Below are 15,259 nucleotides of genomic sequence, written 5' to 3' on the forward strand. Positions count from 1 at the left end.
TGGATGGATAGGTGAAAGGAATAACTTGCCTTTCTGTCTTGCCTGTCTACACCACGCCATCTCAGCCCACTCCTCCATAAGGAAAAGGCAGTCAACCGCATAGGAAAGGACCCAGACCAGGCTTGATGGCTGCTCTGTGTCTTGCCCTGCTGCATGGGCCTCTGGGACTGAGATGAAGAATCCATGTCCTCTGCCCTATCCTGGAGCCGCCTCTGACCTCTTGGCCTCTAGTCAGAACCTGCTAAATTGTCCCACCTGCCTCTCCGCCTCCTTACAGGCCACCCACAGCCCAAGGTCACGTGGTTCAAAGATGGCCGGCCCCTGGCTGGTGGAGACACCCACCTCATTTCTCCAGACGGAGCCCTCCTGCAGGTCCTCCAGGCCAACCTGTCCAGTTCTGGCCACTACTCCTGCATTGCAGCCAACGCTGTGGGGGAGAAGACCAAACACTTCCAGCTCAGTGTCCTGGGTAAGTGCTGGGCCTCTTCCGGCCACCCTGGGTGCCGACGGGAGGGAGAACCAAGGTGACCAGCTCCTTACAGACAGTGTCCACAAAGCCTTCTCCTATTTTTTCCCCCATTTCTCCGGGTTCAACGATAACAACAATAACACCACCACAACAAAATAATAGCTCTGTTGGCTGAACATTAATCATGGGCTAGGCATTTGGACAGGCGTGATTGGTTGGATCTTCACAACAAGCCTAGGAGATGGGAGATGTGCTTGTTCTGTGTCACCAGTGAAGCTCTGAGGCTTAGAGAGGTGACTGGGCCCCTAGGTGTACAACTCCTGAGGGCAATCAGCATGAACTGTCTTGTCAGGAGAAACGGGGAGCTAGTAGATGAGAGGGACACAGCCTGGCTTAATAAAATCTGTTTCTAAAAATGCTGGTGGTAAAGGGGACAGTCCCCTGTGGGACCTGAAAGAGGAAATTTTAGGACCAATGAAAGCAGAGCTATTCTGCATATCAGGGAACCCTCCGGAACACAAGCAGAACTGACAAGGCTCTGGTAAATCAGTAGACCGTCTGGATGTTAAGAGACTACTGGGGAAATCCAGGCAGAAATTGTCCAGCTTCCCCTGTGGCATTGCTTAGTGGTAGAAAGCCTAGGCTCTGAAGCTAAACACCAGGGTCTGAGACTTTTCTGGATCTTTGGGCCCAGGGTTAGGGATCTCTGTTAACGATCACACCTCCTGCCTCCCCCACAGTGGTTCCCACCATCCTGGGAGTGACCGAGGACAGTGCAGATGAGGAGGTGACGGTGACCATCAACAACCCCATTTCTCTGATCTGCGAGGCACTGGCCTTCCCCTCCCCCACCATCACCTGGATGAAGGATGGCGTCCCATTTGAGGCTTCGAACAACATCCAGCTGCTCCCAGGTGATGCCCTGTGTAGGGGGAAGAAGCAAAAGGACAGGAGTCATGTTCTTGGGCCTGAGGTCATGTGACCAGGGGGTGACCCTGGCTACTGTCCCTGCAAGCAGGCACCCACGGGCTGCAGATCCTGAATGCCCAGAAGGAAGATGCGGGCCAGTACACCTGTGTCGTCACCAATGAACTTGGGGAGGCCATGAAGAACTACCACGTTGAAGTGCTCAGTGAGTCAGGGACCCTCCAGGGCACCAGCAGGGCAGGCAGGAGGCTGCGTGGGAGCCCAGGGTCCCCCGGCACCTGAGCCCCACAGACACCCTAGGCCCCTTCCTATGGCTTGTCTCCTCTGATGGTCCGAGGAAGCCAGGGCTGACTCAGTCACTTGAGGGCCCAGGGCCCAGGAGACGGGGGAACAAGCGAGTTAGGACTTGGGTCACGTGGACGCCCAGATCCACACCAGTCCTGGTTTCCTTCTGCCACCTGCACTGTGGTGCGGCCAGAGACCCCACAACTTAAGACCCAGCACCCCCAGAATGGACCCCAGAGGTCACCCCAGGAATTCCCCTGCCCCAGACATGCCCTGTCCTATAAAACACTGACAACCAGCACTCTCTCCCCTAAGCGAACAGCTGCAGGAGCAGGTCCGTCTTCAGGGTCCCTGTTCCTCGGCTCTCGGGAACCTGCCCCCCATTTCTGGGACTGCCCTGGGTGCAGGGTGAGCCCTGGGTCTCAGCACCCCTTTCCTAGGCCTGCTCCTCAGACCCCCTTGTGGTTTTCAGTCCCCCCTTCCATCTCCAAAGACGACCCCTTGGGGGAGGCCAGCGTGAAGGAAGTGAAGACTAAGGTCAACAGTACCTTGACCCTGGAGTGTGAGAGCTGGGCCGTGCCCCCACCCACTATCAGCTGGTACAAGGACGGACGGGTAAGTGAGGAAACCCCGGGGGGGCCCCCTGCTTCTGCTTGGAACCTTCCAGAGAAGCCCGTCAGAGCACCTGGCCCCAGAGCCGGCCTGGGCCCTCCCCCACTTTATATTTTAACAAGAAATCCAACTGTTTGTAGGGAACAGGCCTCATCAACGTTCAACTCTACATTTACCCATTTAACTCACGGTTTTTGAGCTATACGGGTTTGGTGTTATAAAATTGTCAGAGCACTACCGTCACTTCGTGTTGTATTTTTAAAATTTTATTAAAATATAAGTAGGCTTGGGGCACTTTGGTAGCGCAGTCAGTTGAGTGTCTGACTCTTGGTTTCGGCTTAGGTCTTGATCTCAGGGTCATGAGATCGAGCGCTGCATTAGGCTCTGCACTCAGCATGGAGTCTGCATGAGATTCTCTCTCTCCCTCTCCCTCCGTCCCTCCCTCCACGCGCACTCTCTCTCTCAAATAAATAAATTACAAACTATATATATCTAAGTAGGCTCATCTGGGTACTTTCTGCCCCTCATTTCTGATCATTCCCCCTCTCCCACCCCCAGCCCGTGACCCCCAACCAGCGGCTCCGCATCCTGGGCGAAGGCCGGCTGCTCCAGATCCAGCCCACGCAGGTCTCGGATTCGGGGCGATACCTGTGTGTAGCCGGCAACGTGGCCGGTGAGGATGACCAGGACTTCAGTGTGCTCATCCAGGGTGCGTGGGGGCCACTGGGAACGGGGGGCGCCACAGCTGGGCGTGGGGAATGTCCGTGCTTCTGGAACAGTCTGGCAGGAGGACTCTTCCTGGTGGCTTCTTCCCTTTCTCACTGCTGGCTGGCATGTCTTACCTCCAGGCCCCTGGCCCCGGGCTCTCCCGTTAACTGACTCCATGACCTGGGGCCACCATTGCCCTCCCCCCGGCCTTGGTTTTACCTTGGTAAAATGTGGGTCATCAGCTTAGGGGGCCTCAAGGGCCCTCACCACTTCTGAAAGCCAATGATTTTGTACCTCTGTGCTCCAATAAACAAACTCTGGCTAAAACTTAGGATCTGGCTTCCTCCACTCAGAGGTGTCAGCATGTCATGGGGAGTCTTTGAGGACATGAGCCACAGAGGGCAGGAACCTTATCCTAGTGCCGAGCATAGTAGTTGCTCAATAAACACTGGCAGAAAGAATGAGTGAATTTAAAAAACTGCCTTGACCTAAGGGATCTGCTCTAACCGTGCAGTCCCCACACCTGAGAGAGGCTAGCACAGGAGTCTCTTTGAGCAGAGGCGCATCCCCATCCCTCGGCTGTGTGTTCTAATGGCTTTGTCCCCCACCCCAGTGCCCCCCATGTTCCAGAAGCCGGGCGACGCCAGTGCAGCCTTCGAGATCCTGTCCAGGGAAGAAGAGGCCCGGGGTGGGGTGACGGAATACCGGGAGATTGTGGAGAACAACCCTGCCTACCTTCACTGTGACACCAATGCTATCCCTCCCCCGGAGCTCACCTGGTACAGGGAGGACCAGCCCCTCTCGGCCGCAGATGGGGTGTCTGTTCTGCAAGGTAGTTTAGAGTGCACAGAGAGCTCAGGGCATTTGCAGGCAGGGATCGGGGTTCTCCCACCTCGGAGCTGGGCTCCTTAACTGCCCTCACGAGTCCTTGGAGCTCTCCTGTGTGGCTGTGTGACCACAGGCAGGCCATGCAACCACTCTGGGCCTTGGTTGCCTTTCACAAACCTGGACTAGACGCTCCTTGCCTATTTGAAGGCAAGAACGGGGGCCCCCTTTGCCTCTGGTTTTTAGACCCGAGGTTCTCACCTGGGCCGTGCCCACCTCTGGGCCTCAAGATCTGTAATGTCCTGGGTTAACTGGCCGACACTGGTGTCTTTATTGGCAAGGGGAGCCAGTTCCTTTAGTAAGATCTCATGAGGACCACACTGGGGGGGGGGGGGGGGGGAGGGGATTCCAGGCATAGAGCCCTGTTTATCATCTCATCAGCAGGGACTCGGTGACGTTTCAGCTTAGGATGTGTCCTGTGTCCTGCCAGGCCTGGAGCAATGGTGGGGCTGGCTGGGGGTGGAGATGAGGTGGTTTGCGCGGGCCTCTAGACAAATAGGGTCATTCCAAGGTTTGTACTTTGGTGCTTGCAAAGGACAGCAGCCTCTTGGAGATGGAGAAGAGGCAATGCTTACTGAAAGCTATTTGTCAGAAACCCCTGATTGACCCCTCAACCTGGCCACTGCCCTTGGACCCGGACACTGATCCAGATCCTGGGTACACAGTGAGCTCGGTCACATGCTGATTCCTACCTCAGATCCTGACCAGAGGTTAATCCCAGCCATCAGCTGACTCCACCCCCGGTCCTAGCCATTAACCTCCAACCCCACCATTGACCTCTGACCCCGGCCACTGACCCTTAATCATGGGCACATAGTGGTTGTGGTCACAAGTGAACCTTAATTCTGAACCTGACCATAGATTAATTTCACGTGTCAAGTGATCCCCAAACGCAGCCACTGTTTCTCCAGTCCTGCTTCTGTCCCCGGCTCTGCAGGTCACAAGCCCCTAACCCTGGCCATGAGCACACCGCAGCCTGGGCTAGCGATCCCCCAACCCAGAATCCTGAACACATGGTGACCCTAACCCGGCTCTGCTGGACACCACCTCTAGCCCTGCAGAGATACCAGGGTCTGGCCCTGGCTGCCTCCTAATCACAGAGGGTCCCAGGTGACACCCCCCAGGACCCACCACCCCTGATCGCCACAGCCCAGGAGCTGCCTTATTGTTTCTCAAAGGCCTATCCCTGGACCTTTGCCCAGCTCTCTGTCCCCTCCCTCTGCCTTCATTGAGGAGCCGGGCTCAGCACTGCTGGGCACTCTTGGGAAGCCTCAGTTCTTCCATCTGTCATATGGGAGGAGGAGGAGCACCAGAGCCAGAGGCCAGGAAAATGCTCGGCCCAGGGCCTTTCCCACAGCAAGCAGGGCAGGCTGATTCTCTCCATTTCACAGAGGAGGTGGGGCAGTGATGTCTTCAGGGTCCCCTGCCTCCTTGCCCTCGTTCAGGTCTCTATCCTGTGTCCCCGCAGGAGGTCGGGTCCTGCAGATCCCCCTGGTGCGTGCGGAAGACGCGGGGAGGTATTCATGCAAGGCCTCCAATGAGGTGGGCGAGGACTGGCTGCACTACCAGCTGCTTGTGCTGAGTGAGTGGCCAGCTTGGGGCCAGAAGGTTTCGGTCTGCAGGCCCCACAGGACCCTCCCTGCTAAAGGGGGTCAAGGCAGGGTGCACGTTCAGTCCTGCTGCACTGGGAGGTTGATCACGTAGGGCACGCGAGCTGGAACTGGGTTCAAATTCCAAGTGACCTGCTTTCTAGCCGCATCACCTTGAGTACATCACAGCCCTCCCGGTGCCCCAGATTCCTTAGCTGCATCAGGGCGGGGGGAAGGAGGGCACCGGGCACCCTAGCCAGAGCCTGGTACCACGGGCTGCTCTCCCCTCCTTGCCCACCCCCTACCCCGGGGACCTTTCCCAGGCAGGCTGCCTGCTCCTCACCCTGCTCTCCCCCGCCCCCAGCCCCACCTGTGATCCTGGGTGACACGGAGGAGCTGGTGGAGGAGGTGACCGTCAATGCCAGCAGCACTGTCAGCCTGCGCTGCCCGGCCCTGGGCAACCCCATGCCCACCATCTCATGGCTCCGGAACGGGCTGCCCTTCTCCCCGAGCCCACAGCTGCAGGTCCTGGAGGACGGGCAAGTCTTGCAGGTCAGGGCGACCCCCAGCTCAGGCTAAAGGCTGAAACTGCTGTGACCCAGTCCTGCTTGTCCGGGAACCAAGGAGCTGCTGTTATCTGTGCCGAATGAGGCTCTTGGCCTGGAAGCATGTTGGAGCAGCCGGGATTTAATTCAGCCCACCAAATAACCTTACGTGAGCAGCTTGCTGGCAGCACAGGGCCACACTTAGCACCCGAGAAGGACACATACGCACGCCCAGCTAGAGCCCAGCGTGGCACCGAGCGGCCCTGCTTGGAGCCAGGGGGAGACTGTTGTCACCACGTAGTTTGCTACAGGGAATCATCCGGCATCAATCTCACACTACGCCCCGAATGTCACAGAGAGCCTTGGGGGATGTGGGGGGGGGCCTATCCGCGGAGCCCCCTGAGCGCTGCTTCATGCACACAGGGGTGGCCGGGAGCCCTCACAGCACTTCCTGGGGGAGCCCAGAGCCGGCAGGCCTGTGGGGTCTCCCAGGCACCTTCTCCCTGCGCCCGCAGGTCTCCACGGCGGAGGTGGCCGACGCCGCCAGCTACATGTGTGTGGCCGAGAACCCGGCGGGCTCCTCAGAGAAGCTCTTCACCCTCAGGATACAAGGTGAGCTGGGCTGAGCAGCAGCCCCTGGGGGTTCCCAGCTGAGGGCTGGTGCTCTGGGCTGGCTGTGGCCGCTCGCCGGGTTAACCTCGTGGGCAGACCCGGCCCCTCTTCCCGCCCGGAGGGGCACCGCCTCGTTGCTTCTAGCATCCTGGGCTCTGGGCCTGGGCGCACAGTGGATGGATCCCAGCTGGTGCCAGCCATCTCCTGGGACAGGGAGGGGACCCTGATCCCTGTGGTCCAACCCCAGATGATTTTAAGCAACATCGGAGGCTGCCAGGGAACGGCTCCTCCGAGGCCTTACGGCACCGTTATTGAGACTTACTCTCTCCCTGGCGTGGGGCTGACATGTTCCCCAGAGCGGAGCTAGGAGGCCGGCCCAAATGTACAGCTCAGAGAGGTCACCTAGTAGGGGGTTTCCATCTCACTGGCCATGAGTTCTGCCTCCAGATGTGGGGCAGCTGTGGCCGCAGGGACAGAGGGATGACAGTGCGGAGCACTCCAGGTCTAGGACCTGAGCCCGAATTGATACTTCAGCTCTGCCACTGACCCGCTGAGTGGCTTTGGGGAAGTGACTCTCCCTCTCTGATCTCTGAGCCCCGTGTTCTCAACTGTGAGGCAGCTAGGACAGCCAGGGGTGTTGCACGGCCTTGTTTGAAGATGCGCCAAGGCACGGCACCAAGAGCTCCTCAAGGCCGTGTTCCACTCTGTGGCTCTCGGCCTCCTGCTGGAATGTATTCTCATGGGTCCTTCTTTCTCCTGGCGGCTGTGGGGACAGCCCCCCCACGAATCACAGGTCCGAACTTGGAGCAGGTCACTGCCATCGTCAACAGCAGTGTCTCCCTGTCCTGTGACGTCCATGCTCACCCGAGCCCTGAGGTCACGTGGTCCCGGGACAGCCAGGCTCTCTCCCTGGGAAAAGAGGTCTTCCTCCTGCCTGGTGGGTAAACTGAGGCTCAGAGCCCAGCCTGAGGCTATGTGGGGAGTCTGAGTTGCTTCCTCCAACCTGGGACCAGACAGGGAGTCTGGGAAGGCTTGAGTCTGGGAAGGCCTGGGGCCTGGGGTCTGCTCTCTGGTGTAAGGGGGCTGGCTCCCCCGGCAGGCACCCACACATTGCAGCTAGCCCGAGTACGGCCGTCAGACTCCGGGATATACGCGTGTGAGGCCCTCAATGCTGCCGGCCGAGACCAGAAGCTGGTGCAGCTTAGCGTGCTGGGTATGTCCTGTCTGTCCCCCACTCCTTCAGTGAGCCCTCAGCCCCGCACCCCGAGGCGGCACGGCCAGGAGAGGGGCAGCTGGCCCTGGGGAAGTCTGGGATGCCCACACTCTCTGAGCAGCGTGGTGGGAAGATCCTGGTCTGTAGAGCTGGACACACCGGGTTTGAGACTCAGCTGTATGCGTATTTGCACTGTGACCTTGGGCAAGTCACTCTCCCTCTCGGAGCCTCAGGCCTCCCATCTGTAAGTGGACAGTTGGCGTAAGGATTAAATGAGGGTATATGAGCGCTTACCCCGTGCCGGGCACACAGTGCGCTCTTAAGTCAATGAGGGGACAGCGGGAGCCACAGGAGCTGGCCCAGGAAAGGCCCTTCCCAAGCCTGATTGACCAGAGGTTCTCGGCATGGAGCCTGTTTCCGGGCTCCTGGTCTTCAGAATCCTCTTGGGGAAAAGCTGGCCCAAGTTGTCATGCCCAGCACTCACTGGAAGTTTCCTTTTAGCCCTGGGTCTAGTTGATTTATTTGTGTGTGTTCAGCTACTGTGTGCGTGTCAGACACTATGCCAGGCCCTGTGGGCTCACAGCCCAGGGTTGGGGGGCTTCTACATTGGTCTACTGGAAGGACATGGGCTGTGGGGACACCTAGGGAGGGCTCTAACCCAGCCGGGGCCTGCCTTGTGTCGGAAAGAGCCCAGGAGGGCCATGGGAGCATCTCCCCATCTAGGAGGCTGAGGCCCAGAGAAGGCAGGAGGCTGTGCCCAGGTCACCCAGCAGGTCCTTGGCACGCTGACCTGGACTCTCTTCCCTCCAACTCCCTGGGTCTGTGCCATCCCTGGGGCGGGCTCCTCCATGTGACGCTGTGGGCCTCCATCGGCCGTTACCCACGGCTGGAGCCGGGGAGGACGCCGGGGACGCTGGCGTGCCTCACGCTGCTCACCTGCTGCCCCAGTTCCCCCCACCTTCAGGCAGCCTCCCAGAGGCCCCCAGGATGCCATCGTGGTCCGGGCCGGGGACAAAGCAGTCCTGAGCTGTGAGACCGACTCACTCCCTGAGCCCACCGTGAGCTGGCACAAGGACGGGCAGCCCCTGGTCCTGGCACAGCGCACCCAGGCTCTGCTGGGGGGGCAGAGGCTGGAGATCCGGGACACCCAGGTGAGCAGCCCGTGGCATGGGCAGCCGTGGGTGGCTGTGGGTGCCGGTCCTGGTGAGCCTGGGAGGTGGGGCTGGGCAGCTGTGTGGCAGGGGCAGTCCTCAGCCCACAGGACCTCACAGCAATGATGAGCAGCCCCCGGGGTGGGAGGCATGAGAAGAGCGCAGGGCTCCAATCTGGTCCTGACCTTGAGCAAGTCCATTCCCAATCACCTGCTTCTGCTTTCCTGGGATCCAGAAGCCTGTTCCAGGCCCCTCTGACTATGACTCTCTGGGAGTTTGCTCTGCCCACCCTCCCTGGTGTGGATTAGACACTCACAAGTGTTTGCTGGATGCATATTGGCTGCCCCTCTGGGAAATGGTGCTGGGCTCCTCTCTCCTGGCCCAGCGCCGTCCCCACAGTGAGGGACTTTTCCCTCCAGGCTTGGCTGGCGTGCAGGCCCAGGGGAAGGGTGGGGGTCTGGAACCTGCGCACTCACCTCCTAACCACCCTCCTGCTTCTTGAAGTTCTTGGGGGAAGGCCAGGGGGTCCTATCTCCTCTGGCTTCCCAGGCACGACCAGCATATCTGGGGAGTCCCTTCTCCAGAAGGTTCTGTGGCCTGGGTGTTTTGGGGGAGCCCTCGGTACCCCCATCCCAGCACCATGTATACCATCACCATGTGCTCTCTTTGTCCTAGGTATTGGATAAAGGTTTATATAGCTGTAAAGTCAGTAATACAGCCGGGGAAGCCATGCGGACATTTGTCCTCACTGTCCAGGGTAAGCTGGGGACCAGCCTGAGGGCATTGCCGTGGGACCCCTAGCAGCACACAGGGCTGCCCAGGGTGGGAAGGGCAGTCGCTAGAAAGAGGCAGTGGCCCTGAGTGTGTAGGGCACAGGATCTGGCATTGAAAAGACCAGGATCGGAACAGCACTGCCGATGACTTGCTCTTGGGGAGCAGCAGAACACCTTGGTTCCTCTGAGCCTCGGGTTTGGCTTCGGTCAAAGGAGCAAAGGCAGTACCTGCCTCCCTAGATGTATGGGAAGCATTCAGTTGATGGGCTGCCATGAATATATCTATAAAGTGCCGGGCACGAGCCTGGCATGCAAGCCCTGGGAGGGGGGCCCTCAGAGATCAGATGGTTGGAGTCCTGGGGCCATGTCACCTGGGGGACCCGCTCCATCAGCCCAAGAATGGAGCACAGATGGCATTTGACTGGATGTGACTCAAGGTGGGCGTGTGGGGAAGCTCAGCTAGGGAAGCAAGGGATGAAGACTCAGCCAGATTTGCTTGGGGTCAGATGTTATGTCGGTTAGAGTATAGACACTGCTGTGTAAAAAAGAGATCCCAAAACACAGTGGATTAAATGAGAGAGAATGTTACCTCTCTCCTACAAAAGCCCAGGAGTGAGCGTCTAGGCTGGTGGATGCTCAGGGCCTACCAAGTGGTAAGTAAAGTACTGTAATTGCCCTGGAAGTAAATTGTCCCCAGAAGGCAAAGCCAGTGACCTCCCCACCAGGTGAGCAGTGGATGGATCCAACCGGGAGCCATATTGAATACCATTGTTGGGAATTACTGACACCGGGTGTGCTGTTTAAAGCCTTCTCCTGATGGCTACGTTGATGAGTGGTGGGAAGGGGGAAGGTCTGGTCCCTGAGGACAAAGAGGATTCACCCTGAGCGCAGCCATTTTTGTTCCACTGGTAGTGGTTGCCCGGGATGCGTGACCTCTTCCTGGCCAAGCAGGAGAGGGTGTCGGGATCGATTAGTGATGTCTGCCCTGGCATAGGCTAAGAACTCCTGGCGCAGTAGCCATGCACTCACCATCCTTGGGCTGAGTGGACCCCTCTGGACTCTGCTTTGTAAATGTTTTGAAACAGACCGATGCAGGTTCTATTTACACCTGTGACTAAAACAATCTGTATCTCTACCCATGGCAAAGCATAAAATGTCAACTACTAACCAGAACGAAGAGCTGGTGGGGTATCCCTAACTAGCCCCCATGGAAGGAAGGGGGCCACAGGGTCTTAGGACTGTGGCAATCTGGCATCTCTCCCACAGTGCCCCCAACGTTTGAGAACCCCAAGACAGAGAAAGTGAGCCAGGTGGCTGGGAGCCCCCTGGTCCTGAGCTGTGACGTGACCGGGGTCCCGGCACCTGCTGTGACCTGGCTGAAGGACAGAATGCCTGTTGGTGAGTGCATCGCATCCTTTCAGTGCCGAATACTCCTTTCTGTGCTGCCATGACCACGAAGAGGGAAGAGTTGTTGGTTGTCGCTGTTCTCGGCAAAATCGAAGGCGGCAGCGTCCTGTCTGTCCCACCACATGCTGGCCCTTGAAATCCCAATGCTGAGAACTGTTCCATGGGGGCTCGAAGGCTCCCTGTGTTTGTGGCCACAGTTGGCTCCCACGAGATGGGTGGATGCAGGGTGGGTGCTGAGGGCCCAGCCGGCCTGACCCCGGCCTTGACGTTGGCCTCCAAAGCTCCTCCTCCTGGAATTCAGCTCCGTCCAGCCTGGCTGCTGGTCACCTTCCTGTCTAGGCCTTCGTCCCTGTCTAGCTCTCTTCTCCTCCCACCCCGGGGTCCCAGCAGAACCTTCCTCTTGTCAGGTGGGAAACAGCCAGCTCTCTGCCCCTAGCCTTGCCCATTCCAGCTGCCCCCACGCCAGTCCTGGGCCCACTCCAAGCCCCCAGTGCCGTCTCCACACAGGGACGAAGGGATCTCAAAGTGCAGCTTGGAGGCGGTCACTTGTCTGCTGAAATCCTTTGGCCATAGTCCTCAGAAACACAGCCCAGGAGGCCCCGCGGGGCTCAGCCAGCCCACCTCCCCGTGCCCCACACCGGGCCCCACACACCAGCTGCTCTCGGCTCCTCCCACAAACCCTTCTGTCTCCGTCTCTCTGTCTCTCTCTCTGTCTCTGTCTCTCTCTCCCTCCCCCACCCCCTCTCCCTCTCTCAAAAACAGCTTTATCAAGATTTATATACTATACGATTTACCCATTTAAAGCTTATAATTCCATTATTTTGACTATATTCGCAGACCATCCCCACAATCAATTTTAGAACATTTTTATCACCCAAAAGGCAACCCCTCACGCATTACCTTACACCCCTCGTTCCCCCCATACTTGCTGCCGACCCCAGAACCAGGCAGCCACTGGCACTGATTTGCCAGTTCTGGACATTTCCTATCAGTGGAATCATACGATATGTGGCCTTTTCTCACGGGCTTTTCCACTTAGCATCCTGTTTCCAAGGTCCACCTCTGTTGTAGCGTGTGCCCATTCTGCATTCCTTCTTTTAAGTTAAATTAAAATTTTTTCACTCTTTTTTATGGCTGACTATTCCACTGCATGGCTCTACCCTATTTGGTTTATCCTTTCATCAGTTGGTGGACATTCAGGTTGTTTCCACCCTGGGGCTGTGGTGAATAGTGTGCCGTGAAGGTTCGGGGACGAGTGTTTGTGGGGCATATGCTCTCCTTTCTCTTCCGATTACACCTGCTGTGGAGCCGCTCCGGGCCCCGTTCTCCACCTCCTTTCTTGGCACATGCTCTTTCCTCCCCGAAATACCCACCCCGACCCCCCTGAACACCTCTACTGGCTGGTTCACACCCACTTGGTCCAGCTGAGACCTGCCTCCTCCGAAGACGTGCCTGACCCCTCCCGGCTCCATAAGGGGCTTCACGGGGCTGGTCACGCAGGATCATGCGTGTCTCACTGTCTCTGATGCACGTGGAGCCCCTTGAGGCCAGGGGCTATGCTTTACTCGGCTTTGAACCCCAAACTCACAGCTGGACACGTGGTAGCAGCTCAGTAGATCTCGTCTTGAGAGACTGGCTGTACCAGTGAGGGCCCGGGGGAGGGTGGCCCAGCCTGGGCTCAGGCAGAAGTGCAGCTGCCGAGAATGGGGGCCATTCCAGGCTGGGGTGGGCGTGCAGCCTGAGCTGAGGCCCTGGGGTGCCCCTAACGGGACCCACATGGGGACCAGGAAGTGCTCAGTGGGTGGCTGGTTCACCTTGATTGGCAGCCTTGGGGGGTGGGGGTGGGCAGGGTGAAGCTGGAGCGAGGGTGGGGGTGAGGTGGGCCCGAGGGTCCTTGGGCCCACAGGAAGAGGAGCAAGTCCTGGACACTAAAGGGGAGTGGGGTATCTTGGCAAGGAATGTCCCCAGTGGAAGGAAATAGGTAAGGGCTGTAACGCACAGAGCAATGAGAGACCCAGCCGAGGGAGGTCATGATGTAGCTGGCACGAGACCCTGCCCCTGGCTGGGCCTCAGTTTCCCTGTGAGTACAAGAGGCCGGTGGGTGATGCAAAGGTTCCAGGGGTCTTGCGAGTGTGGGAGATGGACACCCGCTCAGAGGAGTCACATGACTTTTGTGTCCGGGCCCAATGGCGGCACCTGGGATGGCGGGTCTGGGCAGGTGGGGGCCTGGCACGTCTCTCCACCCCACAGAGAGCAGTGTGGCGCATGGTGTGGTCTCCCGCGGGGGCCGCCTCCAGCTGAGTCGCTTGCAGCCCTCCCAGGCTGGCACCTACACTTGCGTGGCCGAGAACACCCAGGCCGAGGCCCGCAAGGACTTCGTAGTGGCCGTGCTGGGTACGTCTGCCCCCTACACTCCCCCGACCATGGCCCACCCCCTCGCCAGCCCCTGCCACGTCCCCGGGCCTCACCACAGCACCTGCCACAGTGGCCCCCCAGATCCGGAGCTCGGGCGTCACCCAGGAGCACAGTGTCCTGGAGGGACAGGAGGTGCGGCTGGACTGTGAGGCGGATGGGCAGCCACCGCCCGACGTGACCTGGCTGAAGGACGGTGGCCCGCTGGACCAGGGCGTGGGCCCCCACCTGCGGTAAGGCTTGGCCTGTGCCCTCCCGGGTCCCCAGGCATCACCCACAGAACCTTACGTGCCGGCTCTCGGCTCTCCGCCCCCGGGCAGGTTCTACCTGGACAGCAGCGCCCTGGTGCTGAAGGGCCTGAAGGCCGAGGACTCGGGCGCCTACACCTGCGTGGCCCACAACATGGCAGGGGAGGACGCCAGACTGCACACAGTGAGCGTGCTGGGTGAGCAGCTGAGGGGTGAGGAGACGTGGGGGTCCGCCATCTGCGGCAGCCTGGCCATGGTGGGGCCTCCACCAGGGCATCTGCACGGGGATGCCAGGGCCAGGATGCAGGAGCCCGGCTTCAAGCCCCAGCTGGGCCATCCTCTGACCTCTCTGGGCCTCTGCATCCTGTTCTTAGCCAGAGACCCAAGCACTCTAGCTCTGGGGTGCGATAGGAGAGTCGGGGAATAGGGGAGATGCAAATAGAGCCATGGGGTGAACCTGTGCCCCCACGTGGTGGGCTTTAGCCTCACCTGGCAAGGATGTGGCTCTGAGAACCCCATACAAGACGGTTGCTGCTTCCTGGAATTTGCCCGAGAGGAGCCCATCTCCCCCACCCAGACCCTCTCCCTAAACCCCCTTACCACCCCCTTTTTCCCTCTACCCACCCCCAGTCCCTCCCACCATCGAGCAGTGGGCAGAGAGCTCGGGGACCCTGGTGAGCAGGCCTGGGGAGCTGGTGACCATGGCCTGCCCCGTCCGGGGCTCTGCGCCCATCCGTGTGAGCTGGCTTAAGGACGGCCTGCCCCTCCCGCTTTCCCAGCGCACTCGCCTTCACAGCTCTGGCCGCACCCTCAGGTAGGGAAGAGGCTCCTCAGCCCCTGGGCCACCTGGTCCCAGACCCACTCTTCAGGCAGCTTGGGTTTCAGGACACCTCTGAATGGTTTTCAAATAAAAATAATATAAACATACAGAGGTTTATGATGGGGAGAGTGAGGGTCCCCCACCCCCCAAATAGAACTCCAGAGATAAAGGGGGCCTCTGCCCTCAGGCTCTTACAGCCCAGGGAGGGAGGCACAGATCCAGGTGATGACATCTGGTTGTATCCAACTCAGCCTGCCTTGGGGTAGAGGAAATCAGGGAAGCCTTCCTGGAAGAAGGTTTCTGAGCAATGTCTTCACACATTCTTCAATCTTTTGGAGTGCTGGCTGTCGCAGGTGCAGTTCCAGGCACTGGGATAGAGCAGTGAGCAAAATAAAGCCCCTGACCTACTGCTGCTTGATCAGGGGAGGAGAATGGAAATTAAACAGCTATAACAGAGGAATGTCACTGGGGATATGTGCTCTGAAGAACAAAGTAGGGTGAAGAATAAATGGGAGGTGGCAGGGGAGGCTGGTATTTTCGGGTGGTCAGTGATAGGCACTATCAGAGAAGCTGAAATGTGCACAGAGGTGGAAGGAGTCAGGA

At 58.8% G+C, this 15,259-nt stretch overlaps 1 protein-coding gene across 1 annotated transcript in view; it reads left to right on the forward strand.

Moving 5' to 3' along the window:
• The window catches only part of HMCN2 (hemicentin 2), a 150,356-nt gene that overhangs the window by 97,464 nt on the left and 37,633 nt on the right, over positions 1-15,259 (forward strand). Inside the window, exons 49-66 of the mRNA XM_036117053.2 lie at positions 278-469; positions 1,210-1,383; positions 1,488-1,601; positions 2,154-2,296; positions 2,852-3,002; positions 3,615-3,833; positions 5,355-5,468; positions 5,840-6,027; positions 6,536-6,632; positions 7,408-7,569; positions 7,732-7,845; positions 8,794-8,996; positions 9,672-9,753; positions 11,036-11,167; positions 13,427-13,570; positions 13,662-13,821; positions 13,909-14,033; positions 14,467-14,650. Coding sequence (XP_035972946.2) covers positions 278-469; positions 1,210-1,383; positions 1,488-1,601; positions 2,154-2,296; positions 2,852-3,002; positions 3,615-3,833; positions 5,355-5,468; positions 5,840-6,027; positions 6,536-6,632; positions 7,408-7,569; positions 7,732-7,845; positions 8,794-8,996; positions 9,672-9,753; positions 11,036-11,167; positions 13,427-13,570; positions 13,662-13,821; positions 13,909-14,033; positions 14,467-14,650 — 2,698 coding nt within the window. The remainder of the gene's footprint in view (positions 1-277; positions 470-1,209; positions 1,384-1,487; positions 1,602-2,153; positions 2,297-2,851; positions 3,003-3,614; positions 3,834-5,354; positions 5,469-5,839; positions 6,028-6,535; positions 6,633-7,407; positions 7,570-7,731; positions 7,846-8,793; positions 8,997-9,671; positions 9,754-11,035; positions 11,168-13,426; positions 13,571-13,661; positions 13,822-13,908; positions 14,034-14,466; positions 14,651-15,259) is intronic.

This window comes from Halichoerus grypus, chromosome 14 (genome assembly GCF_964656455.1).
Source record: "Halichoerus grypus chromosome 14, mHalGry1.hap1.1, whole genome shotgun sequence".
Classification (NCBI taxonomy): Eukaryota; Metazoa; Chordata; class Mammalia; order Carnivora; family Phocidae; genus Halichoerus; species Halichoerus grypus.